At 49.1% G+C, this 24,172-nt stretch overlaps 1 protein-coding gene across 1 annotated transcript in view; it reads left to right on the forward strand.

Annotated features, from left to right (window-relative positions):
• The window catches only part of SRRM4 (serine/arginine repetitive matrix 4), a 44,827-nt gene extending 21,612 nt beyond the window's left edge, over positions 1-23,215 (forward strand). The window contains exons 3-12 of the mRNA XM_010574419.1: positions 2,191-2,274; positions 2,599-2,670; positions 4,390-4,416; positions 8,224-8,322; positions 9,307-9,469; positions 17,982-18,319; positions 19,940-20,158; positions 20,415-20,525; positions 22,176-22,322; positions 22,951-23,215. Of these exons, the coding sequence (XP_010572721.1) occupies positions 2,191-2,274; positions 2,599-2,670; positions 4,390-4,416; positions 8,224-8,322; positions 9,307-9,469; positions 17,982-18,319; positions 19,940-20,158; positions 20,415-20,525; positions 22,176-22,322; positions 22,951-23,215 (1,525 nt within the window). The remainder of the gene's footprint in view (positions 1-2,190; positions 2,275-2,598; positions 2,671-4,389; positions 4,417-8,223; positions 8,323-9,306; positions 9,470-17,981; positions 18,320-19,939; positions 20,159-20,414; positions 20,526-22,175; positions 22,323-22,950) is intronic.
• The last annotated feature ends 957 nt before the right edge of the window (positions 23,216-24,172 follow it).

Consider the following 24,172-nt stretch of genomic DNA (forward strand, 5'->3'; position numbering starts at 1 on the left):
TTAAATGACTGTGTGAGTGTACAGCAAATGTATGCAATTGTATGAAATCCCCATGCGTGTCTGCAGGGAGAAACCTGCAAACCTGCAGTTCGCTTCCACTCCGCATCTTGCTCTTACAGCCTCCTTGCAAGTAGCCCCGGCTGGAAGACAGGCAACCTGCCAGCATCCCCGTGCGCTACCAGGTCTGCAGGGTACCCCTGGCTGAGCATCACCCTCAGCGATTCCCCTCTCCCCAAGCCTACATCAGACCAGCAGCATTGGTTTCATTAAGACACAGCTTCAGTATCAGTTCATTGTTAGCCCCTGACAACCTGAGAGGGGAAAAATGAATTGAATGTCGCAAATGAAGCGGGGAGGGTCTCTGAGCCCTGACTGCTAAACTCTCTCTGGGATTAAAGCCTCTCCATTCGGTTAAAGATACTGGAAAGAAAGAGCAAGAAAGCACATTTCGTATCTTCAGATTTCAGGCTAAGCGGAACAATAATCTAAAGCGTACTTTTAATTAGACTTTGATTACAATCGTGGAGAAACAATTAAAGTCAGATCAGCACAGGGTAAAAGCTTCCACATCAAAGACAAAAGGCTTTGTCTTGGGAGAGGGAGAAGGGCTCTACAGAAACCGCCTGTGGCCGCACAGTACAGTCAGAGGTTTCTCCCTGCTTTCCCTCGGCCGTGGCCCTGGGCGAGGGGGAGCTGAGATGCACCCAGACCTTTTTGCTGTGGGGAGCCCAAATCTGTGTTAGGGGAAGGCGCATGGGAGCTGGGTTTGAGCATCCTGATAACTGAGGGGCAGAGATGGGTGTTCAGGTCCCTGCTCTGGCACGGACCCTTAAGGTGTCTTTGGGCAGATGTCTGAGCTTAGCGACAATGAGCTGTCTTGGAAAACACGTTTTTCCTACCTTAATGCAGACAAAAGACCCACTAAGTCCAAGGTGTGCCATATCTCCTAACAGTGCTTCTACTGGTTGGTGAAATCCTTGGGAGGAGAAAGAGGGTGAAAAAGTGTATTAAAAGTACTAAGCAATTGGCTTTTTTTGATAGTGTAATTTTGGTAATAATTCAAGCCCCGGGTGAGTAAGTGTCAGGGGGCAGTGGAGCCTGAGTCTCCCCGCCACATCCCCCTGTTACAGCCCCTGTTACACAGTCAATATGCTGTGACATTTGCTGTGTGTTAGGACTCTTAATAATGATAACATTTGTTCTTTCTGCAGAAACTGCTCCATTTTCAGCTGGTTTCTGCAGTGAAGATCCCACAGCATTTTCCAAACACGGGGCTGCCTTTGCACATTCCCTGCTAGCAGCTCCTCCTGCCAGTGGGGTGAGAAGTGGGGAAACTGAGGCACAAATGCAGCACTCTCATTTCCAACACTGATTTTGCAGGACCCCTGGGAAGCTGGTTGTGCCCCCCATAAACTTCATCCATGGATCCATTTGGGGATCAATTAGGGGATCCACAGGTTGATTTGATCCCCCTGATCCAGGGGATTAACCTGGGGATCCCCAGGCTGCCACTGTCTTCATAAGAATTTGCTTTGGTTAATGAGTAGCCACGGATAATCTGTCATATTTTCAGCCCAGTGCTCTGAATTAATTTAACCATGGTATTTGCTTTTCATTGAAATGTAATGTGATTTGGCATCATACGTTTAAAGAAGAAATTAATTTACAGGAGGATTTTTTTTTTTCAAGGTTTAACAACTGTATAAGAGATGCATATCTCATTAAATTACCATAGCATCTCAAGAAATATATATTTCTAATCAATTGCTATTTAACATATGTCAAGTCTTTTATTATAGTTGCAATAATTATTGTATGCAAATTAAATGCCAATTAATTATTTAAAGCATATTTACAAAGAGCAACAAAACCTATAAATCTGTTACGGAGTTGTTAACCTCAGCAAACATGTTTTAAATAATCAGCCGGCATCGCTGTGGTGTACAGTAGCTGTCTCATTATATCTCCATTAGACCCGCGGAGGAGACACTTCATTTAAACTGTGACTAAATTATTCGTTAGAGGGTAATTAGGCACTTGCCTGCACCCCAGGTCCACTGTGAAAACTGATGTCTCTGCCCCAGATGTCCCTGAGGTGGGGAGGAGAGAGAGCAGTCCCATGTGAGCTGATTCAGGTTTTATTTTTATTACTTTCAATTTTTGTTTGTTGGGTTTTTTCCCCCTCCTCAGCCCCTCGTGCGATGGGGAGCGTGCGCCACTGCCAGCCCGGGGGAAGAAGAAGAAGAAGAAATCCAGCCGCAAGAAGCGAAGGAGGTGAGGGTGGGAGGGAACAGGCAGTCCTCAGCCGTGTGTGAGGGAAGAAAGCGGGTGTAAAATGGCGGCTGGATACCCTGCGGGGAGGTGCGAGGGGCTGGGGGTTTCTACAGGCCCAGGGAGGCGCCGCCATTTTCTCACCCTCCCCTCAGGGCAGCAGATGCTGGGCTGGGGCTTGCCCCACAGCCCATCCTGAGGGGGCTCCGGCAGCCCCTGGCCCCTCTCCACCCCGTGGGGATGCCACTGGTGACAGGGTAAGGGTTGGGGTGTCTGGGGAGGTCTGTGGGGAGCCCTGCGGTCCCTAATGCCCCTCTGCCTCCTCAGGTCTCCCTCCTACAGCCCCTCGCCTGTGAAGAAGAAGAAGAAGAAAAGCTCCAAGAAGCGAAAAAGAAACAGGTATATATTTTTTTTTTTCCCCCTTGAAAATTGAATTCCTCGCTGGCAGCGGCTGTTGGGGAAGGTTTGGACAAGGGGTGGAAGGCGTTACTGCCGTCGGGCAGCTGGTCGAGCCCAGTGCCAGGAGGCAAAAACAGGCGTCAAACTCCTGACTCTTCATAATGGCTGCCCAGAGGGCAGAGCCCCACTGGGAGGTGAAAGCCGGACAGCTGAGGAGGGGCAGAGCCCGTGTCCCTCTGGGCGAGGAGGGCATGAAATGGGGTGCGCTCCCAGTGCAAACAGATAAACAGGAGCTGTCGGGGTGTGGGGGAAGAGAGACAGATGAGCCAAATCACCACGAGGTCTGCCTGCTGTCCTTGCTGTCCCATTTCACGTGGCTCCCATCCTCTGGGATGCCAACAGGATCGATGCTCGGGGCTTGCACTGGTCCCTTTCCCTTCTCCCCAGCCTGCAGAAAGTGTCAGCGTTTGGACCAGGAAAAGGGTCATACCCAGCTCCCCACATCCACATCTCAGTCTTCCCTCCCAGCTCTGGGTGACTGCCTCCACGTTCCCCTTCTGAAGCCCATGTTTAATTCAGAGAGCACGATTAAATTTTAAAATTGCAAATATTTCACTGTTTTCTCTCAACCGTTAAACCAATATTTGAAGAGAACAGTGGATGCATCTCCCTTGGAAAGTTCATGTATTTATAATATATTGAACCAAAGAGAGAAGCTACCAAAAATGGATAACGGTGAAAAGCTGATGTTGAATCTTAAAGAAAAGGGAGGGAGGAGGGAGGAGAGACAAGGATATAGAAACTCCTTTAAAATACTTTCTTCCCAAGGAGAGATTCTTATGGTCTTTTATGCATGTCATCTCCTGACAGAAGTCCTGGGTCTGATGCTCCTTGGCTTTGAACCGTTAGTACCCATTTATGCCTCTGTAAGCCAAGGATAAGCTGTAGCTGGTCCCCAAAAGTATCCCCAAAGGATAAACCATTAAGCATTAGTGACCAATGGAGGTTGTTTCCAGACACCTGGTAGCACTTCAACTACAGATCCTAAGTGAGCTTGCCACAGGCAATCTCATGGCCCCTCTAGGCAGGACTTCAGTCTGCATCTTCTGCAGAATGATGTGCTCCAAGCCGAGATGAGACACAGCAGGCTGTGCGGTGTACTGGGGCCAGGCCTCACTGCAAGGAAGAGTGTCCTCCATGCTCCCAGGGTTTTCTATGAGGACCACCAGCACAGTGGCTCCTGTGTCATCCCAGAGATGCTCCAGGAGGCAAGACAGAGGCATGATGCTGGTTTGGCTCTGAGGCTGCTCTGGAGTTATACAGAAAGGATTTTTCCTTTGACTGCTACTTGGTCCTTCATACAGAAAACCAGGGAATGGACTCACGTCTGCACCCTCAAACTAAGTGCAGTGCAAGAGTCTGGAGGCAGTAGCAGAGAAAAGGGACCCACCAGGGATGGCATGTATCTGATCTCTATAGAATTGTTATCCTGAAGATCATATTCTCAGTCATTTGTAGAGTGTGCTAGTCACTTCTACCACACCAGCATTTCTCAGCTGCCCCCTTGCCAGCTGGCTAAAGGACAGCCAGGGCCATACTGCCCAACATGAGGTGGTCTCACGATGCTCAGGTTAACGCTCGGCCTAAACACATTGTCTCTGATTCAAATTTCCAGTTTTGTGAGACCCTGTATTCAATGTACATATTTGTGTCTTGCAGGCTATCTTCAAAGAAAAGAAGACACAGGTAAGAGTTGAGAAAGTGTGAGTGGTCCTTTAGAAATTAGTTCAGTGGTCTCTTCAAGATCTCACAAGGTTGATGTTCACTGGGTGGGGGCAGAAGACACTTTTCTTCTCTATCTCCTTGTGGAATCCCCTTGGCTCCCCGCATTCCCTGTGGGTCTGGGGCTACCCTCTCCCTATTCAGCCTTATGTGTTCCTCAGACTCCCCTGGAATCAGGTCTCCAGCCCGACCTGTGCAATCAAGCACATAACTGACAAAGACCTCTTAGTATAACCTAGCCCCTGGCAACCTCATCCATGTTGCATCCATCCTGCATATTGAGTCTTCATTTCTCTTATAGTTTCATTTGCAAACAGTATGGCATCCCACAGCAGTGCCCCTCTTTGAAACATTCAGATTCAGTGGCTTTCCAGGTGTGTACTGGAAGAACTCTCCAGATTCCAGTACATGTGTGTACAGTATCAAGAAGTATTCATCTTCTCTAAGGGAAAATGCAAAATCGCCAGGATGGCTGATCCCTTTGAGGATCCTTTTTGGCCAAGCCCACGAGCCAGATTTGTCAGCAGGCATTCAGACCCCCTGTGCTGCGGCAGAACCATTTAATCACTTTCATTCTTATTGCACGCTCTTGGGCAATCTAGCTGTAACATTGACATGTGATTGTGCAGCTTTTTATCGGAACAGAAATCTCCAAATTAATTAGCCATTTCTTATTTAGTTCTTCAAGCCCCAAAAGTAAGAGAAAGGAAGAAAGAAAACACAAAAAACAGTAAGTAGCGATTCATGGAGTTCCCTGCGCAGAGCTGTGGGGCTAGGAAGTGCTTGATGTGGTGGGTTCCCTGGAGCTAATGCTGGCTGCACAGCCCTAAGCAATTCTCAGGATCATTTTGCAGCTAAAGCCAGCAATTCTGGTTTTGATGAAATGGAAAAGGGTTTGTAGAGGCTGGAGATCCTTCCTCTCCCTCTCTTTTGTGCTACCTCATTCAGTACATTCTTTGAATCTCACAAGGATGTACAGTGTCTTGTTCATCCAGTCCTGAGCAGAGACTCCAGCTTTTCTGATGAGGTCAGCATGAGAGGATGAACTCAAATCTGCAGAGCGTGGTGCCCCACAGCCTCCACTGCCCAAAGGGCAGGCTGGCACACTCTTACTGGGAAGGGCCTTAGCTCCTCCTTGTTTGCTGCTTTTGGAGGTTACGGTAGGGGCTACTCATGACATACAGTACAACCAAATATCCAAATGGGAGCAGAAGGCAATGGGGACTAGGGAAGAGAAGGGATTGTTTGGAGGTGATGGAGGTTGTAAAAATCTGGGGTTCAAGTTCCCTTCTGCCATGGAGTGTTAGCAGAGCACAATCCTTATCCTATGGGGGACACAATCAAGGGGTATGGTATAAAATGTGGTTTCTCAGGGCTGGAAGGAAGGCCTGTAAGCCTTCTCTGTTTTTCGCGTCCTTCACTGGCTTCTCCTGGGAGTTGCAGCTTGCGGCTTCTCACCTGCTTTCAGAGCAAGGAAACAGTTCTGGGGCTGAACCCTGGGCACCAAACCCCTGGTTGGCTTCGCTGGTACTTGAGATACTCTACTAGAGACAGAAGCTGAACTAGGAGATGGAAATCTGCTGGTTGGGTTGGTGTATAGTAGGACCTGCCCTTTAATTCTTCCCAACAGAACTTCTAGTCCTTAGGCAGAAAGGTGACAGAGGCACAACAGCCCAACACCACCAGTGTCACCCCAGTACACACTGGGACTGAAGAGATTGGGAATCCATGAGGTGCAGAACATGTTGCACTGCCTGCACAGGCCATCTCTATTGCATACAGAAAGGCCACCTCCTTTTCTCTGCAATTTCTGCATGTTCAGTAGCACAGCCACTTTTTTTTTTTTTTCCCACCCCCCTCAAACTGGGCTGCTGTGCACCTAGAAATCTCAGTGGTAAAATGGAGGCTTCCTAGGTTATCAGTAAAAGCAGGCACCTCCCCAACCCAGCACAGCACTGGCCAGTATGCAATAGCCTAACGGTGATGTTTAAAACAAAGATCAGATGCCCTGCAGATATGCACTGACCTAGGGGAACAAGAGCTGCTAGAATTGCTCTTTGGTGATAAACCAGCCAAGGCATTTTAGCCCTCATCTTTCAGCTCACAAATCAGAGCTGAGCCACTCCCAGTTTCTGCAAACCTTCTTATTGCTCCTGGGTGTGGATCAGATAGATCCCATGAGCCATCTCGGATCAGGATTTTTGTATAATCACGCTGCTTTGGCTTATCTTTGTGTCAAGCAACTGGTTATCTAAATCACACAGGACCAGTTTTTCCTCCTGCAGAAAGGGAAAACTCTTAAACTGGAGGGACTGATGCAGAGAGTGAAGAGCAAACATGGGGATTTTCACACAAATCCACCATGTGAGGGAGAGATGTTCAGTGTTGCTGATTTCAGCTGTATGGAAATAAGGAACGAGGATCCCCAAATGTGAAGTTTTTAAAAATGTAATCATAGGGCGTGAAAAGCATCAGAGAAAAAAGCCAGGCAGAGTTCAAGCAATTGCCCTGGAGGTTGCCCTTTTGTCTTAAAGGAGATGCTGTTCTCAAGCAATTGATTTGCTGAGGGGTTTTTTTTGCTGAGCAAATTGCTAAATGCTGTCCAAGCAAGCCATATTAGTGCTGTCAGTGACTAGTACAGTGTGGCCATGAAACCAGACTGTTCCCACCAGCTAACCCGTCGTTAGCTTTGCCTGCTGGCACAGTGATGCCAGCCTGAGCAGATGGTTACGCTACCAGATCTAAAATAACTGCCGTGGTGGGGAACGATGAGAGGGAACGGGCACAGAAGGTGACAGGTAGCCTGCCACCCACATCGCCCTGCTCTCTGCATGCAGGACTTCAGCTGTTGGCATAGGCAACAGCAGCCCTTCAGTAATAGAGCCAGGGAGTCCATCAGTAACAGCCTGAATGGAGCAAAGGAAAGCGCAGCAGGGCACTGAACCTGGGTCCCTATGCACGGTTTGCTGGTAACTGTCCTGTGGCCCAGTCAGAAAAGGGAGCAGCAGTGGCTGGACACCTACAGGAAGCCAGGTAAAATGGTCCTGCCCCTCAAGCAGGAACCATGCATAGGGCAGGCTGCAGTTAGGGAAGCTGTGCTTTATGTTTATATAGCAACCATAAGAGCTGCCCACAGGACTGGCTAGACCCTCCCACCTAGCGTGGGGAAGGTTGGCTGTTAACCAAGTGTACTGTATTATTTGGAGCCCGTCCTTCTGCATCTGCTCCTTAACAGGGAGCCTGCACTACAGAGAGGGTTGGAGCAAGAAATGTGAGGGTTGGAGTTTTGCGATGGCTTGCCCAGAGGGACGGCGCTCCCCCAAATGGGGCTTAGCAGTGGGAAGGTCCCAGGCTGTTTCCTGGCTGTCTTAGGGTAGGCTGCAGGATGAAGGGCAACCAGATGAGCAGGCAAGCACATAGCTCTTTAAAGTCTTGAAAGCAGGAAGGATTGGTGCTGTCTGCTGCACTCCTGCATGCTAGTCCATAGATCTTCCCCCAGCAGGCTACAGAGCCAACCTAATAGCTTGTAGTTAAAATGCTAGCATAGATCTCGGTAAGATGGCTTGCCTTAAATGTCAGTGTAGCTACGAGGGGATGGAGAATTTCTCATGCCTCGGTGTCCTGCATGATGTTTCATACACCAATCCCTTTGGTTTAAAACGCAGATCTCCTTTCTGATTTGAATGTTACTGACTTCAGCCTCCAGCTGCTGGCTCTTGCATCCCCCCAGTCTGCTAGTCTAACTGTGGTTTTCCTCTCTGTTTCTTAAAGCTCTCGTGGGCGCACCCGGAAATCTCATCGCCATCGCCACCGCCACTGCCACTCTCGCTCAGAGAGCTCCGACTCCCATTCCCCCAGCTGCCGAAGCAGGTAACGTCACCGATCCCTGAGCTGAGTGTCCTGCAACGCTTCCCGGTGGGCTCACAGATGTGATTGCAATAGCCTGTGTGACCCACAAACTCTGTGCAGAACCACATCCCATTCTGGTAGCAGCTATGCCACATACTGGGGGTTGAGCTTCTTGTGGTGTTGACTGTGGAAGGGTTTTGCCTCAAGGAGCAGTGGCTGCAGCTTTTCAGTCTGACAGTCTCTTCTAATCCCCACGGCCGATGATCAGCCCATGACAGCTGATTCCAGCTTAGTCTCCCTTCCTCAGCCCAAGGGCTCTGTACTGCTGATGTCCCAGGAAACTCTTAAACATGGTCTTAGCAATGGAAATATATTTGCCCGTGGCAATCTATAGCCACTGTGTTTGACCTGATTAAAATCTCTGTCCTGTGGATGACAGATGCATCCTGGGGCCAGCTAAGTGGATGCTGGTGCTAGACCCGGCATCACTGCAATAGCAAGTTGCATAGTTTATACACATTGTGAGTTCATGTTTCACGTTTTCTGAAAGCACTTGAACACACCACCCCCATGCTCCCACTTCATTCCTCCTAACTACTGGGAATTTTCTTATGAAAACCCAGTGATCAGTGGGGGGAGGAATGCAGTCAGTAATTGGAGGGGTGTTCATGCAAGAGCAGAGTGTGTCTTCTCTTGGAAGTGTATTACAATAGGGACATTCACATGTGTGTGAAAGCATGGTTTGCCTTGAGCCACCATAAAATCATGAACTGGAGCTGAAATTTGAGGTTAGGGTCCAAAGCCTGGATGCAAAATCTTTTTAAAAAAGTAGAAAAGAAAAACAGCCCTTTTCTCTCCACCACGACTCCACAGAGCAGTCATGTGGAAGACCTTCTCCCACACGCAATGGCCTAGCACAGAGCTGCTGAGGGTTTGTATGGAGCTGGTAATGGGCACTACTGCAATACCGAGGAATAACGGTTTGACTGTTCATGTCTTCTGGAGGCACAGAGCCAGGTCTCGGGAGGAAGGGCGTAAAACACGGCGAAGACACTCCCGGCACCATTCAAGGATCGCGGCAAAGCGAAGCTCCTCTGCAGAGGTTCAGGCCAGCCAAAAAGCCAACCAAACCCTCCCGCTCTACAGCTTCCTGTCTCCTAAGGAAGTAGTAAGTATTACACACTGTGCTGCTTTGCTTGAACTAGCCACAGGAATCTGGGCAAGAAATCTGATATGAAATTTTTATAACTCAATTATAGCAATGTTAGACAAAGTTGGTTAAAACTGTATTATTTATTAATGGTGCTGTTCTCCAATGTATTTCAAGTCATTCCTTCCTTCAGCACTTTCGCACCGAGGGTTGGGCTGGAGAGGGGAAAAATTTGCAAAGGCTCTAGCCTATGAATAATGAATTGAGGACATTTAACAAAAAAAAGTGGCCTCCAGCAATGATATTTTACAGGGAAGTATTTGTTATGCAGTCTTTGCTCAGCTGGATGTGAACTTAATTCACTGGTCTTCATGTCCAAAAGTTTAGTCCTTCAGGGGAAGAAAGGGAATCAAATATATATAAAAGAAACATTTACATTTAATGAGTTGGTGATTATTGGCAGGGGATGTTTTCTGACTATCAGGATCCTTCTACGATCACTGTTGCTCTGGACTGACAAGCCCAGGGGCCAAATTCAGAACTTATGAGCAGCTCTCATTGATGCTAATGGGAACTGCATGTGCAGCCGAGGGTAAAATCAGGCTCAGTGCCTTGGGATGTTTTTCCATATACATGGAAAGAGATGATATAATACATGCCTTAGAATTGGGGGAGCAAGAGATGAAGAGACATATTAGATACAGATCGATATGAAGTCTTCCTTTTCCATGGCATGTTTCCCCTTTGTTCCTGGTAGCTGCAAAGCAGAGGTGTGATACTCTTTGATTGTGGTGTTAGTATCTGATAGGCATTCTGGAGAGATGAATTGCTACATAGGACTCAACGTAGTGCAGAATCTGGTACTCGTGTGTGGATGTGTAATGTTAGAGGTGTCTTGAGTACAGAGTCCTCCAAGCCCCAAAGTGGTATATAATGGGGAACTGATTTTCTCCTTTAGGCCCAGACATCATTGGAAATAGCTCAGCCATACACATTAGCTACATCAGATATGAGACAGATAGTGCCAGCAAGAGGAGAGACTTTATCCGCTCACCCGCACAGACAGCATTCCCATCAAAATACACAGAGATTATACGTGGGTACAGACAGGCACAAGCTGTCTCTCAACATTATAGATATGCATATTTGCTCTCGCTATATACATCTGCTGAGTGTGTAGTGCACATACAAGTCATTGCTTATAAACCCATATAAGGTAGAGCGAATAGCAGAACCTGCACACCACACTTAGATGCGTGTGTGTGCGCACATGCAAAGAAAGAATAACAAGGTACAAAGCTTTTATTGCCATGAGCCTGGGGTGTTGCCCTCTGTCAACTTTGAAGGCAGGAATGAGTCAAGAGCTCCTCCCAAAAAACAACCAGCCAAAGACTGCATCATGTCACCAGGGTTTTTTTGATTCAAGCTGCATATTTTACATAAATGTTTTCAAGTCTAAGCCTGGTTTTTAATTGGTACTAGGTTTCCTCTCTCTGTAGCCAGGCTCCCTGAGTCCTGTGAGGCCGACTGCCAGCTGTTCTGTTCCCTGAGCAAGAGTAAACTCTAATTTAAAATTGTAAAACCTTTAAAATGAGCTAAACTCAAGCATGCTCCACTCCCCTTTCCACTTGAATCACTTGGAGTAAATGAGCACACAAGCTGCGGGGCAGGGAAAATCAGAGCTTTATAGTTACAGATGCAAGGGATGGATGCAAAGTAAAAGTCATCAGGCCCCTGCTGCATTCTTTCTAGTAAGGGTTAATAACACAGGCAAATATTTCAATGACAAAAAGGCATCAGTGCTTTTACTAAGCAACCCACTAGTGTCCTTTTGTTCCCAAAAAGAAGTATGCTCTCTTGGGGCATCATTCAAGAGCACATTTAAGCACTTGTTTAAATTGAAGCCCCTGGTTAAGTGCTGCCCCTGAAATTTTTCTGAATAAGGTCATTAAATATCATGTACTCAAAACTGGCAAGAGAAAAATGGAATGGGAACTTTTAGTCCCATTTATTAATGACTATACGCAACTCTTTGATGCCTCTCCTTTTTGTGAGTTAAATGGTTGCTCTATAAATAAACTTAGTTCTGTCAGAATCTACTTTGAGAGCAGCCTGGATGTGTTATGAAATGAAAACTTGCTCTTGCAGAAAATGTTGATCACATGTCAAAAATAAATTACTGGAAAAGAAAAGATTTTGTGGAAAATTCCAGAATTGGGATTCAAAAATGCTATGTTTCTGTCCTCTGTGGGGGTTGGTGTGCCACACTCCCTACCCTTCCCTCTGGCCTGGGCTTCCAAGCCAAACCATCCTTACCTGAGGAGATGCATTGTCATATCTCCAAAGGAAAGGGATTGTCCAGGGAGGATCCCAATGCGCAGAAAAGACCCAGAGAGACAATACACAAACTCCCATCAGGTAATGCTATAGCACTTCCAAATCAAAGATCTTGCTTTTTAAGCCAATTTTTATTCTATATTCTTTTTCTTCTGAAAATTTGAAGCATTTTGTGGTAAATTCTGCCATCCCCCCTCCCTGGATTGTTTTCCTTCCTTTCTACTGGAACAGCCACAATTTCGAACTAGGTCTACCTGTAATTTATGAGGGATAAAGCATACAAAATAATGCCCTGCCCGTGCATCTACCTTGCTCCTTCTTTCCCTCTTGCCTTTATGCATAAGTTGATGCACGCACACGTACAGAAACACCCCAAAATTCCCTGCTACTTTTCTTTTTGGCAGTGAATTTCTAAGCTTCTCCCTCTCGCTCGCACTTTAATCCCATGCAGCTGCAATAGCCACCTACTGAGAACAGGATTGTGGGTCTGTGCCTCAGCATGCAGAGAAACTGTGGGTAATATGCAGCATCTATTTTTGAACAGAATACCCCTAACCTGCTGCAGACACTTTATTCCATACTGACACAGATGTATTACATGCCACTGTGCTTTCAGTTGAGCAATGCAATATAAATACCTGCAGGGTACAAATCTAATTGCCTTTGTTGTACCTGATGAAGATAACTACACGCTGCATACGCTTTCCTTGCCAGCTCCTTTTCTTCCACTGACACTCATTTACGATGTCACAAATTAACACAGGCTTGAGCCAGATTTTCAGTGAGGCTCAGTGGGGTACAGTTGTTCCAAATGATGCTGTTTGTCTTTGTGCTCATGTGTCTGCAGAAAGGTAGAAGTGGTGAAATGCTGTGCAGGGGCTGGGACAGTGTGTGCAGGAGAGCTCAGGAAACTTTATAGCAGACCTGCATATTGGCTTGCTGTTGCTCTCTGTTTTCTAGCCTGGGTTTTGGTTTATGTAGGAAAACCTATTCTTTTAACTGTTAGGCAGCATGTTTCTGACAACAAACAGGGCCCTTGAAGAGCAGAAAGGCAAAGCCTTCCATAAATATGAAAGTTGTTCTGGTTTTGCTTTTCCTTTTCTCCCCTCCCAGCCAGGAGACTGAGGTTACCCTCTGGGTATTGCCTGGTAAATTCGCAGCTCAGTGCTGGGACCACAGGGAGGCCAGCAGCCTGGGGTGAAGGAGGGATGCCTGCAGCCATTGAAGGGCTGTGCTGTACACCAGGTACCAAAGGAGGTGGTGGAAGGCAAACCCTTGTTCCAAAGTAGTGCCAGCCTGGCCTGCATCACGCCATACTGGCTGTACCCCAGCAGGCTGAAAAATTCTTTGCAAAGGAACAAACTTTTGCCTGGCATTCTCTGGAATTTACCCCCAGCAATGGATCTGTGAGCCAGGCTGTTCAGCAGTGTTGCTGTCCAGCCCCAAATAACCCAAGCTCTGACCTTGCAGGGGCAGTTGTGTCATTGCCTCCATGTTCCTGGACTTAGCTTAGCCCTTGTGGTAGAGAAAGCCTCACCCTGAAGTCTCCATCTAGCAAAAAAAAAAAACCCCAAACAACAAACCAAAGTATTTTCCACTCAATATTCCTTGAGTCAGGGATTCATAATTGTGCAAAAGGGGATTATATTGTATTCCTATAGCACTGCTATATTTTGTACTCCCTTAATAAGAGGTTGGCTTTCCAGCTGGGGCAAACTGCCAGCAGAGGTGAGCCCATTTCCCCTGGGTGAAGGCCTCCCCCCAGTCCCCTGCTCTGGAAGATGGAGGTACCCCAGAGCAGGCACAGAGCCTCTTTCCCCTGAGTAGCCCCTCTCAGCAGGTGCTGCTCCCTGCGCCGGCGGCTCATCAGCAGATGTCTGCTGGGCCCTTGCTGAGAGCAAGGCTCGCTGGGGTCATTGACGCAAGTTTTTTATTCCTTTCATTATTACAATGCACAGAAAAAGAGACAAAGGGAGACATTATGCACCTCTGAAAAGGAAATTAACTCCACTTGGAAGCGAGTTGCCAAACAAGAGAAAAAAGACCCAAGAAAGAAATTTATATCACTGTAAGTGAGGCTGTGCCATGCTGCTTGTTGATGGGTCTCAGTCCCCTTATGGCTGAGAAAATGTATAGCCATCTCTCGCCTCAGGGCTGTTTGCAGCACAGTAAATGGACTTGTTCACTTTAATTGGAAGACGAGTAGTGATTGTATTTTTGTAACCTATCAGACTGCACTGTCTCTTGGTCTAGGATCACACTTAAAATTACAGTCTGGAGTATGACTGAGGGCCTCATTTCTAATCCCCCTTCATCTTGATTAAATAATGATTTGAAACAAAAAAATCCAATACATAGATATCTTGGGTTCCCTTGAGGGCAGCAGTAGGTCCCCTGCTGAATGCTGGAGGAAGCAAAGTTCACCAAGATTATTTAATTACTTATTAGAGAGGGGAAAAAAATCCAAGTGTTCACATAGAGAAAATTAGATTCATGAAAGAGCAGACTCTTTTAAGACATCCTAGAAAAATAAAAAGCCATTAGAATTCAATTGAGCTCTGCACAGTGTTTTCAGATGTGGTGCTCATTTCCATCTTGTGTGGCGGGCGTGCCCTTCAGAAGCAGTAGAATGGGACCAGAAGCAAAGCCAAGGTCATCAGATGAGGGATTTGTCCAAGCAGACAGGCAAGTCGAGCACCTTGAGACTTGTCTTGGCTCTTGCCACAGGACAGAAATCTCTCCTGGAGCTTGAAGGAAGCTACTGGCTATAGCCTGGTGCCCTGAGGTGGTGGGACTGGGAAGCTGCTGTGTTCCCCCCCAGCACAGCCCAGCCAGACCCTCCAGCCCTCACAAGGACTATGGGCTCCATATTTCACTGATATCCAGATGTTGCCTCTTCCCAGAGTGCTGCTACCACAGATGTTGAGCTACAGAGGAGCTTGTTGATCTCCAGGTCATTTGACAGATTTTGTGATGTGCTAACAACAGTTGCTACTTTGAAGGTAGACTTCACTGAAGGCAAAGCAAAAGCATGCACCCCAGGTCCCAGTGGCAGTCTTAAAAGCTCTTTTAGAAATGCCAAGAAACTGCTGTATTTCTTGGCAGAAATAAAGGCCTTCTGGTTTAGACTGGGAGGAAACAGAAGCAAAGTGTTTGCGTGTGCAATGCTGGGGTCACTGTCCCTCAGAGCAGCCCTGTGCCTGCTCCAGGCCTTTCTTACCTTTGTAGCCAGGGAGTACCTCACATGGTGGTTTATGTCTGTAAAGGAAAGGTGGTCTAAAGCTGGTTGTCTCGTGGTTAGGGTTCAGATCTAATGCAAACCATAACCCACCTTTTAAAAAAAGTACCTGGTGCCATTTTTGAAAGCACAATCCTGTATCTTCTGGGATGTGGCTGGGGAGAGCGCAGTGGTTCATAGCAAGGGGGCCAGCTCTCTCGGGATTCTGGATGTGGCATCGGGGTTTCACAAAGAATTGGTGAAAAACAGAGCTGGATAGCTGGCTCTTTTATGCTCCTTTGACATTCCAATTTCTACTGGAGCAAACAAGGACTGGTAGGAAAGTGCTAGAGCTGAGAAGTAGCAAGGAGCAGTACCAGATGCTGAAATGAGGACTTGCAATGTGTGTCTCCACCCATTCCTAGTTGGGAATATTTGGGAGACGTTTCTGCTCTGTGCAGGGCTTCTATGTTGAAGGTGCAAGTTAGCTAGTGAAGAAAGATCACTTAATTTCCCATGTCTGCTGCTGGGGCTCCTGATGCCTCTAAGTTAGGACTGAGTATGGCTTAGAAGTTAGTGTGGGAGTGGGGGAGTCCCCAGCTCCAGTATGGATTTGCTGGGATGAACTAATTCCTGTCCCTCTGTCCCTTATCCAAGAAGCAGTAATGCCTCCCTCTCTGGCAACATAGGAAGTACTTGGAGATCCTCCAACTCCAGGTGTTTTCAGAGCATGAGGATGTTGTGGGCAGTCATCCTTCCATGGACTGTGTCCTGAGAGCTGCTCTGTGCGTTGGCAGATCTAGTCTGGTTTCAGTCGCTGCTGGTTCAGCACATGCATCTGAGTCGGCTGTCCCAGTTAGCACCTCTTGAACTAGGTTCCCCCCCCCCCCAGGGACACAGATCAGATGCCACAGGCAGAAGGGTGGATGTGAAGGCACCATCTGACGGGATGAAGGAGCTCCATGTAAAAAGTGACAAAGACTGGGTCTGTAGCCCCTCTGTGGATGAGAAAGAGCTGGGTCCCTGCGCCAGCCAGTCCAGGGCTAAGCTCTCCAAAGGGACTGGCCCTGTCCCTACTGTGTGACAGCTGATCCAGGTCTCCTCTGCTCCCTGAGATATTACCAACATTGCAATGTGGTTTTCTTGGCTCAGAATACTGCAGATTTGTAAAGGCATGGCCCAGGTCCCCAGTGTGGAGAGCATGGCATAGAGGGAGGGCATTGTGTGCCCCACAGCGTGACATGAGGACATGTGCAGGTGTTTGAGGAAGCATGGCTTGCTGGGAACGTGTTGGAGGACTATCCTGAGTGGGGGGAACCAGAACTATGTGTCCACACTCTAAGGACCAGACCTTATGGGTGGGAATGAGGAGAGCAGAGCATCTGAGTGAAAGAGGAGGAGGCCACATGAGAGTGCAGATGTTCTGGGTCCACATTTGGCCCTAATTCTCACCCCATTGCAAGAGCAGAGGTTAGCACTAATATAGCCTCACTCACAGGGCCAGTACATTCCTGGACTGGCTCAGGTAAAGGCCGGTGGAGTTAAAACTGAACTATAAAATACTCAAACGATGTAAATCCCCTTGGTGATGCTCAGGGTCCCAGGCAACAGCCCTGCCCAGGGCAGCCTGTGTGGGTTTGGGGTCCTTGCTGACCCCGTTGCATTCAGCAACCCACCAAAACCTGGCTAGGGTATGGCTGAATCCCCAAGCAGAGGCTGGCAGGAGCAGGGCTGTTGTCCCCTTCCCCATAGGTCTCCAGTGCAGCACGGGGGGGGGATATTTTTCCCCCTCGACTTTATTTTTTTACCACTTCCCTCACTTGAGTTCCCTTTGTCACTTCCATGAAACCCAAGGGGATTTAGTGCAAGCTGCAACTTTTCAGCACAAGCAATCAGCCTCCAGGAACGGGCTAACCAGCCTAATTTAAAGCAGAAGGAAACAAAAATGAATAATAAGTGAGACAAGCAAGCAGACAAAAAGCAGTCATGACATTTGCATAGAGGAGGCGAGCGAACAGTTGGCAGTGTGGATTGAAGAGAGGGTTTATGTTTTTTTCATGTAATTTGAGACTCTAATGATGGACTTATGTTGCCCGCTCTTCCTTTTTTCTTACACCTTACCTACTAAAGGAGGAGTTCTTGATGGGTAAGTGGATGCTATCCGCAAGACACCAGGGAATTTATTAGAGGTCACTCGAGCGCATTAGCTATATCTTCTTCAGGGGGAAAAAAGCACACAAAGAAGTATCTGTATACTTTTTATTTCCAGAGGGATTTTTCTTTTTTCCCCTGCCCCTTCCTTTTTTCTTTTTTCCTTTTTTTTTTTTTAGTTTCAAAGTGATAAGCTTGTTTATTTGCCAGTTTTTACTTTGTACAGAAGCCCTTAATTTGATTTGATTTGATTTTTCTTTGCTTATTTTAGTGACATTCATTCAGCCTCTTTATTAAGGAAGCTTAAAAAATTCACTCATTTAAGATTTTGTTTCATTTTTGTTTTCTTTCCAAGGATTATGTAGGGTTTTTATGTGTATATACCCGTTTCTTTTTTTTTTTTTTCCTCCCCCTCTTTAAGGCTAAATAAGGGCTTTGTCCTCTGTTATACCTTTTTTATTTAGTTAGTTATTTTAATTCTTTGGTTGCCCGTTTACTTTGTTGAACTCTTTTGTTTAACATGAATTGCATGCTGATACTCTTTGCATGATCTCTAAATCTTCCCGTTATCATAGCAGGGGGAAAAGAAGTTTCTTCTTACTGTGGATTTCTTTCAGGGATATGTGCTTTTGTTTTCTTCTCCTCTTTCTTCTTTTTTTCTTTCTTTCTTTCTTTCTTACTTTGTTTCTTTCCTTTCCTTTTGTTTCAGTGCATCATGATGGTAAAATTTCTGGGTTTATTTAAAAAACAAAAAAGCAAAGTAAAACCAAAAACCACCACCCCCAAAACCGTTCAAACAATGCCAAATGGCTTTTTTGCTTTCAGATCTCTCAGTCAGGGTCTTCTGCTGACCTCTTTACCAAAACAGACAGCCCGCCTGGCAACCTAGCCAGCCAGAACGGAGAGTATCATGAATATGACTCAGGAAACGATACTTCCTCCCCTCCCTCCACTCAAACGAGCTCATCCAGGTCAAAGGACAGCCAGGAGAAAAGAAGTCTAGTCCATGATGGCTTTGGCCATGCCTTCTCGTCCGGGAAGCCCAAACTGGCCAACAGCGATAACAGCTCTGATTCAGGAAATTCCTTCACCAGTTGCTTTTCCCAGACCAAGGGAACAGCTTTGGAAAATCTGTCTCCAGATGCCCAGGGACAAGACCGAAGGTCAGTGATTACCAGTAGCTGCTTCTGGCAGCCAAATACCTGGTACGTTGTTGCTCTGTATCTCCTGCCTGCTCGCCAGTTGCAGTGGTGAGCTGGCAGGGAGGTTTTTGTGGTCTGGAGGCAGTTAGATATAAATCAGACCCACGGTCTTGCCAGTCTGGAGTCCAGAACCCAGCAATGACCAATACTGTTGCCTGAGGAGGAAGATGAAAACGCAGCCATCACACCCTTGGCATTGCCTGTGCTGGCTCTTCTGGTGTTAATGTGGCTAATGCAGGGTTTGGCCCTGGGTCGAGCTGTGTCTTGAACACATCCCTGCTCAGCTGGACGTGACCATGTCAAAGAAAAGAGTCGCTGGCCCTTCTGGGCAAAATCTAAAAGGTGCATCGGGGGTTGCCGTGCTAACTCTTCCCCTCTGCTTACTGAGGGGAAGGGAAGTGGGGTTCATCTCCACCAAAACCATTACAGGCTGTTCTTTCACCTGTCCAATGAGGCAAATCCAGCCTGCCCCTTCCTAGCTCATTCAGGACTGGTGCTGGGTGACAAGATAGCATCTCCTGCAGATGGGGGACACAGGAAGGGACAAGTACCTCGCTGGCTGCAGCATAACACAGCAGCAGCTCTGTGAGCTGGGGCCATGGGGCATCAGGGTCGGGGGCAGGAATCAAACCACCATCTGGTCCCACAGGTCATCATCAGGAGAGGGGAGCAGATCCTCGCCTGTCACCGCCTCCCATTCCTGGGGGTTTGCCAGGTGATGTTAGGGATGAAGGCACTGAAGCACGGTGGCTGGTACCCAAGGCTATGCTCGGTCAGTGGTGTTAGGGAGCTCTTCCAGCTCAGGCCCTTGGGTCTTAAAGGCTGAAAGTCAGAGCCAGGATGTGGTCTCGGGGGGGGAGCACTGAATGGGAGAGGAGAGGGAGCCAGGGGAATTGGTGTTAGGAAGAACAAGCCCTCAATTTTCAGTCAGAGGGTAAAATTTTAGGGCTCTATATACTTTTCACAATGTGACTCAGTGGGATAACTCTGCCTTCACATGGGTGGAGCTGGGACTGCAGCTGGCCCTGGCTGTTGGAAGGCTGCCTCGCTGCTGGGCTCTAACCCCAGTTCATACCCAGGGCACTTCTGGAACTGGAGGAATTCACGCAGCCCTGTCCAAAGGCAACAGGACATACCCTCTCAGTGCCTGCTCATGCTGCTCCACAGCCAGGCTGGAGCACAGGCGCTTGCCCTGCCATGCTCTGGCTTTCCCTTGCTCTAGCACGTCTCACCTCACTCCCTCCCCAGGATCTGCACCACTCGCTGGCTTGACGCAGGCTCAGCCAACCAGACGCCTCTGGTGTGTTGGGCATGGGGCAGAAGAGCTGCCCCTCATGCCACCAGAGACCTCTTCCACAGCCCTTCCCTGGCATAGCCTGGAGGGTGAGCTCTTGGGCTCTGACCCACACGCACGGGGTCTCCTGCAACAGCAGCCTGGGGAGCCGGGAGGTCTTTTTTTATCCCCAGCTGGGGAATGGGAGAATGGGAGTATTTGTTGGCTGGAGCGTGGTGCTCCCCTCAGGCAGGGACCAGTCCCAGTTCAGCCACAGCTTCAATGACTGTCCAAATATATGTTCACAGAGGGTGCCTGTCCTTGTGTCTCAGCTGTTCGGAGGAGAAGCAAAACTTCCTCCCATCCCCAACCCACAGCTCCCTGCTGAGGCCATGCTCCCGCAGTGAGTCGTACACCAGCACCGGCAGATCATCCCCTGGCTCCAGTCGCTCCAGCCGCTCCCGCTCCTCACACCACAAGGCCTCTCCCAGGTACTCCCGAAGCAGGTCCTGCTCTTCAGAAAAGAGGTAAGACCAGCTAAAACAGCTGTCTGTGACCCTGGGCAATGTCTAACTCTTGCAGGCTGGCAGGCTCCTTTCAGGGGGAGGTGTAAGAGTTTGGGGGGTGCCTAAGGACCCACATGGCTTGGGGTGAACTGGCCGCACAGAGCTGAGCCGAGACACTGAAATGTGGGGCATCTCTTCCCAGCCAGATTCAGAGGAGTCTGGAATAGCCTCACCTTCCAGTATCTTTAACTCTTTTATGGTTCTTGCCTATCCCCAGGTCTTCTTCAAGTTCCCCCAGCTATTCCTCCAAATCCTGCAAAAAAAGTCCTGGGAGCAGGAGTTCAAGGCCTCGTCGGAGCCCCAGTTACTCCCGCTACAGCCCTAGCAGGTACAGGTGTCTATTCATGTATCTGCTGCCTCATGCTGTCTCACTGCCTCCATTACTTGTTTGGACTCCAGCACACTTGCTGGCTCCTGCCAGCCCCAAACTGCTCTCTCAGCTTCCTCACTGGGTACTTTAGTCCTCAGATCTGTGGTGAGGGAGCAGGGGGACATGGAGTAAGGCATATGGCAGTATGTTCTGTTGGCCCTCAGTCCAGTGGAAATTTCATTTATTGCCCCAGAACTGGTGCTGGTTGCAGAGGGAAGAGCCCAGAGATGAGCCTTTCACTTTCTGTGGGAAAAGTGGATTTTCTATAGCCAAGGACTGCCCTGCGTTGATTCAGGGCAAGTTCACACAAAGCACTTTTGGGGCTAGGTTGCTGGGAAGGAGACCTGGTTTAACCCTGGCTTTGAACCATCATGGTATCTCACACTCAGAGCGTATGGCAGGTGAAGTGGCTGTTCCTCCACTCTCAGCCCTCACAGGGGACATGCCATGCAGCTGAGAGTGCACAGATGGCTGCTTGGCGGTGTTTGCCAGGGCCTCATGCAAATGGGAGATGCCTTGTAGGAAAACTCAGGGAGCGTCCCTCTCTATCGTGCTGGTGTAAATGATGGGCAAACCGTTAGGCTCCGCTTGGGTCTGCCCACAGCTTTCATCACCTGAGGAGCCTGCACCAGCCAGCAGCCCCTGCAGCAGGGCTGCAGCCCTTGTCAGAGGGGGATCTTACTGCAGTAGGGAAAGACTCTGCTTTTCAGAGTTGTGGCTCTGCCAAAGAGTTGTCAGGCCCTCAGAAGTGCCCCTGCTGCATGGGCAGATGCGAGGTACCCTCATGCTGGCACTCACACAGCCTTGCAGAGGGAAACACAGTCCAGGCAACTCTACACCTTCTGCACCCCATAGAAAGCATACATCTCACGGCTCAGCCCTAGAGATGCCTTTGGGCAGGTTTTTCTGGTAACACCTCTGCTGCTGTGAACATTTTTCACCCTTAAAATGTTACATTCCCAGGGTCTGACTCTTGCAGGCTGTGACAATTCCTGTACTGGCGTAGGAGAACATTCCCTGTGTGCAAGGATCAGGCCCTTGACCTGCAACATGTCACTTTGCAGATGTCATTGAGCAGGGTGTATGAAATCAGCCACACTCCATGGAAAGGCCTGTGCTGACGCGTATGGGAATTTAACAAAAGACAAAACCATAGCAACACCGGCACTCCTTCTGGTGAGCTGTGCAGAGCTGCACAGCCCTGCAGGGATACGGGGGGCCCTCGTGGGGCCTGCTGGCAGGCTGGTTCTCTCCTGCTTCTGCAGCATGGCCAGCAAGAGCAATTTTAGTACAGCTAAATACAGAGTGCATCCACAGGCACAGGTACACGGAAAGCCATCTTAGTTTGGCAGCGCAGGGCCAGCAGGAGACTCTGCTGAAACCTCCAGTCACAATTAGTGGGTGTCCATCTGTCCAGCCAGATGAGTGTCTCTTTGTCCAGCTGAGCGTGCACAGGGCTGATGCCACCAGAGCACTTTGCTTAGAGTGGTCCCTTTTGGAGCTGAGTGTCCTCCGCTCATCCATGCCTTCATGGGTCATTGCCTCCACGTCCCAAACCCGCCCCACAAAAACCCAGCAGTGACAGTTTCCAATCTGTGCCTTCCCCAGAGACCGTGAGCGAGAGCACAAGTATGGCTCCAGTGAGAAGGAGTCGCACAAGGAGCGTGACCGGCAGCGGCGGCGGCGGTCCTATTCACCCCTGAGGAAGCGCAGGAGAGACTCTCCCAGCCACCTCGAAGCGCGACGCATCACGAGGTAAGGGGATGCAGTCCCATCGTTTGGAGACAGGCTCAGCTGGCACTCCCCAGGGGTACGGTACATGGACTGTCCTTGGGTCCCAGCCCTCGCCAGCCGAGGTGTCTCCAACAGGAGACCGGTTTCCCTGAGCCTGATCAGCAGGCCCTTCCACACCTCCTAGAGCTTGGGAATTTCCAGCTACAGGCAGAGGGACGATGGGGGGTGGGGTGTCTCATTTACAACAGCTGAAGAAAAAAGGCAGATGAAGTCAGAACAGGGACTCAACTGCCAGGTGCCAGGAGCATCCCACTATGGGCTTTTTGTTTCACCCTCTCTCCTGTGGCAGATGTCCCACACTGCAGAGAGAGTCAACTATTGACTCTAACCTTCACACTGAGGGCTCTTTGGACAACATCAAGCAGAGCCCAGCCTCAGACTTAGTGCTTGGGACATTCCCCAGGGCTGCGGGGGTGGGTGGTTTGAATCCCAAGGCCTGTCAGCTACCTGATCTCTTCCTTTTTTTCTTTTACACGAACACAGCCGCATTTTGGGGGAGTGTTGTGCAGCATAAACAGTGCTTTTTGGAGATTTTGGCAGTAAATCCATCCTTGAGTTGGCAGTAACCCATGTCTCTCTGTCCCCACAGTGCCCGCAAACGCCCCATCCCCTACTACCGTCCCAGTCCCTCCTCCTCCAGCAGCGCCAGCAGCTATTCCTCCTGGTACAGCAGCTTTAGCCGCTCCCCAAGCCGAAGCCGGAGCTACTCCAGCTACCGGACGAGCCGGAGCCGAAGCTGGAGCAGCAGCAGTGCCGAGGGCAGGAGCCGCAGCCGGAGTTCAGGCCCCAGGAGCAGCCGCAGCAGGAGCAGGAGCTATGACTCAGGAGGCAGCTCCGACAGCCTGCGTCGTTAGGGAGTGCCACCGACGGTTCACGTGCCGGCGTCACCTCCAGATTCCTGGCATTCTCCGCTTCCTTCCCACCTACCTGGCCATCGATAGCAATCATCCCTGATACTGATGTGGTGGCAGAGCCAGGTCCCCCTTCCTCGGTTCGGAGTAAGAGCCTTTGTGCACCCGGTGCAGCCCCTTTGCCACCTTGCGGAGTGGGTGGATCAGTCCCAGCTCCCCTGGCCAGGGCTGGAAGAAGGGTCAGTGCTTTACAGAGGGTCTGTGGCGACAGATCTGCTCCATCCTCCCCGACGTCCCCCCGTCTCCCCATCTCTGCTGCTCTCCAAAGCATTACCAGCTGGTCCAAAGGAAAGTATTCAGCTCCTTGCTCTTCTGCCAAACCAGGAACCAGCAAATTAATTTCTGTTGGAGGGAGAGACCCAGTTAGGGAGGAATTTGCTGGGAAGCTTTGGTGATGAGTAGGGGTGACATGTCCCCATAAAGGCAAATATCAGGTCCCTTGGGTCTCTCCTCCAGAGTTTCTGCCCACTCTGCAGCAGGCCTTTTCCGTGAGAGAATATTTATTTATTGCCAGTCAGCCAGTCCCTGCTACAAATAGAAGGCTAGAAATCCCTCCTGACGTAATTCCTGGGGAAAAAAAGGCCATTCCCTCTCTTTCTCCTGCCCTTTCCTACCAGGTACGCATCATCTTTCACAGGGTTGTTTTATCCCCCTCCAGCACTGTGACTTGCTTGCAAACAAACTGCTGAGGTCTGAAGCAGACGTGGGGCCGATGGGGTACAAGGGAGAACGGAGCTGCTGTTACACTGTGCTCCGAGGGCCAGGCCATGGTGTGGGAGACAGGGGTCATGGGGTTCCCTTCTCAGAGGAACCTTCTTGCAGTTTGGGTTTAAGTTTTTCTAAAGGGAGCCTTGCCCTTGGAGTGCAATTCTGGTGGGCCTGTTAAGGAGATATGGAGAT

This window comes from Haliaeetus leucocephalus, unplaced genomic scaffold, assembly GCF_000737465.1.
Source record: "Haliaeetus leucocephalus isolate CR32 unplaced genomic scaffold, Haliaeetus_leucocephalus-4.0 Scaffold13, whole genome shotgun sequence".
In the NCBI taxonomy this organism is placed as follows: domain Eukaryota; kingdom Metazoa; phylum Chordata; class Aves; order Accipitriformes; family Accipitridae; genus Haliaeetus; species Haliaeetus leucocephalus.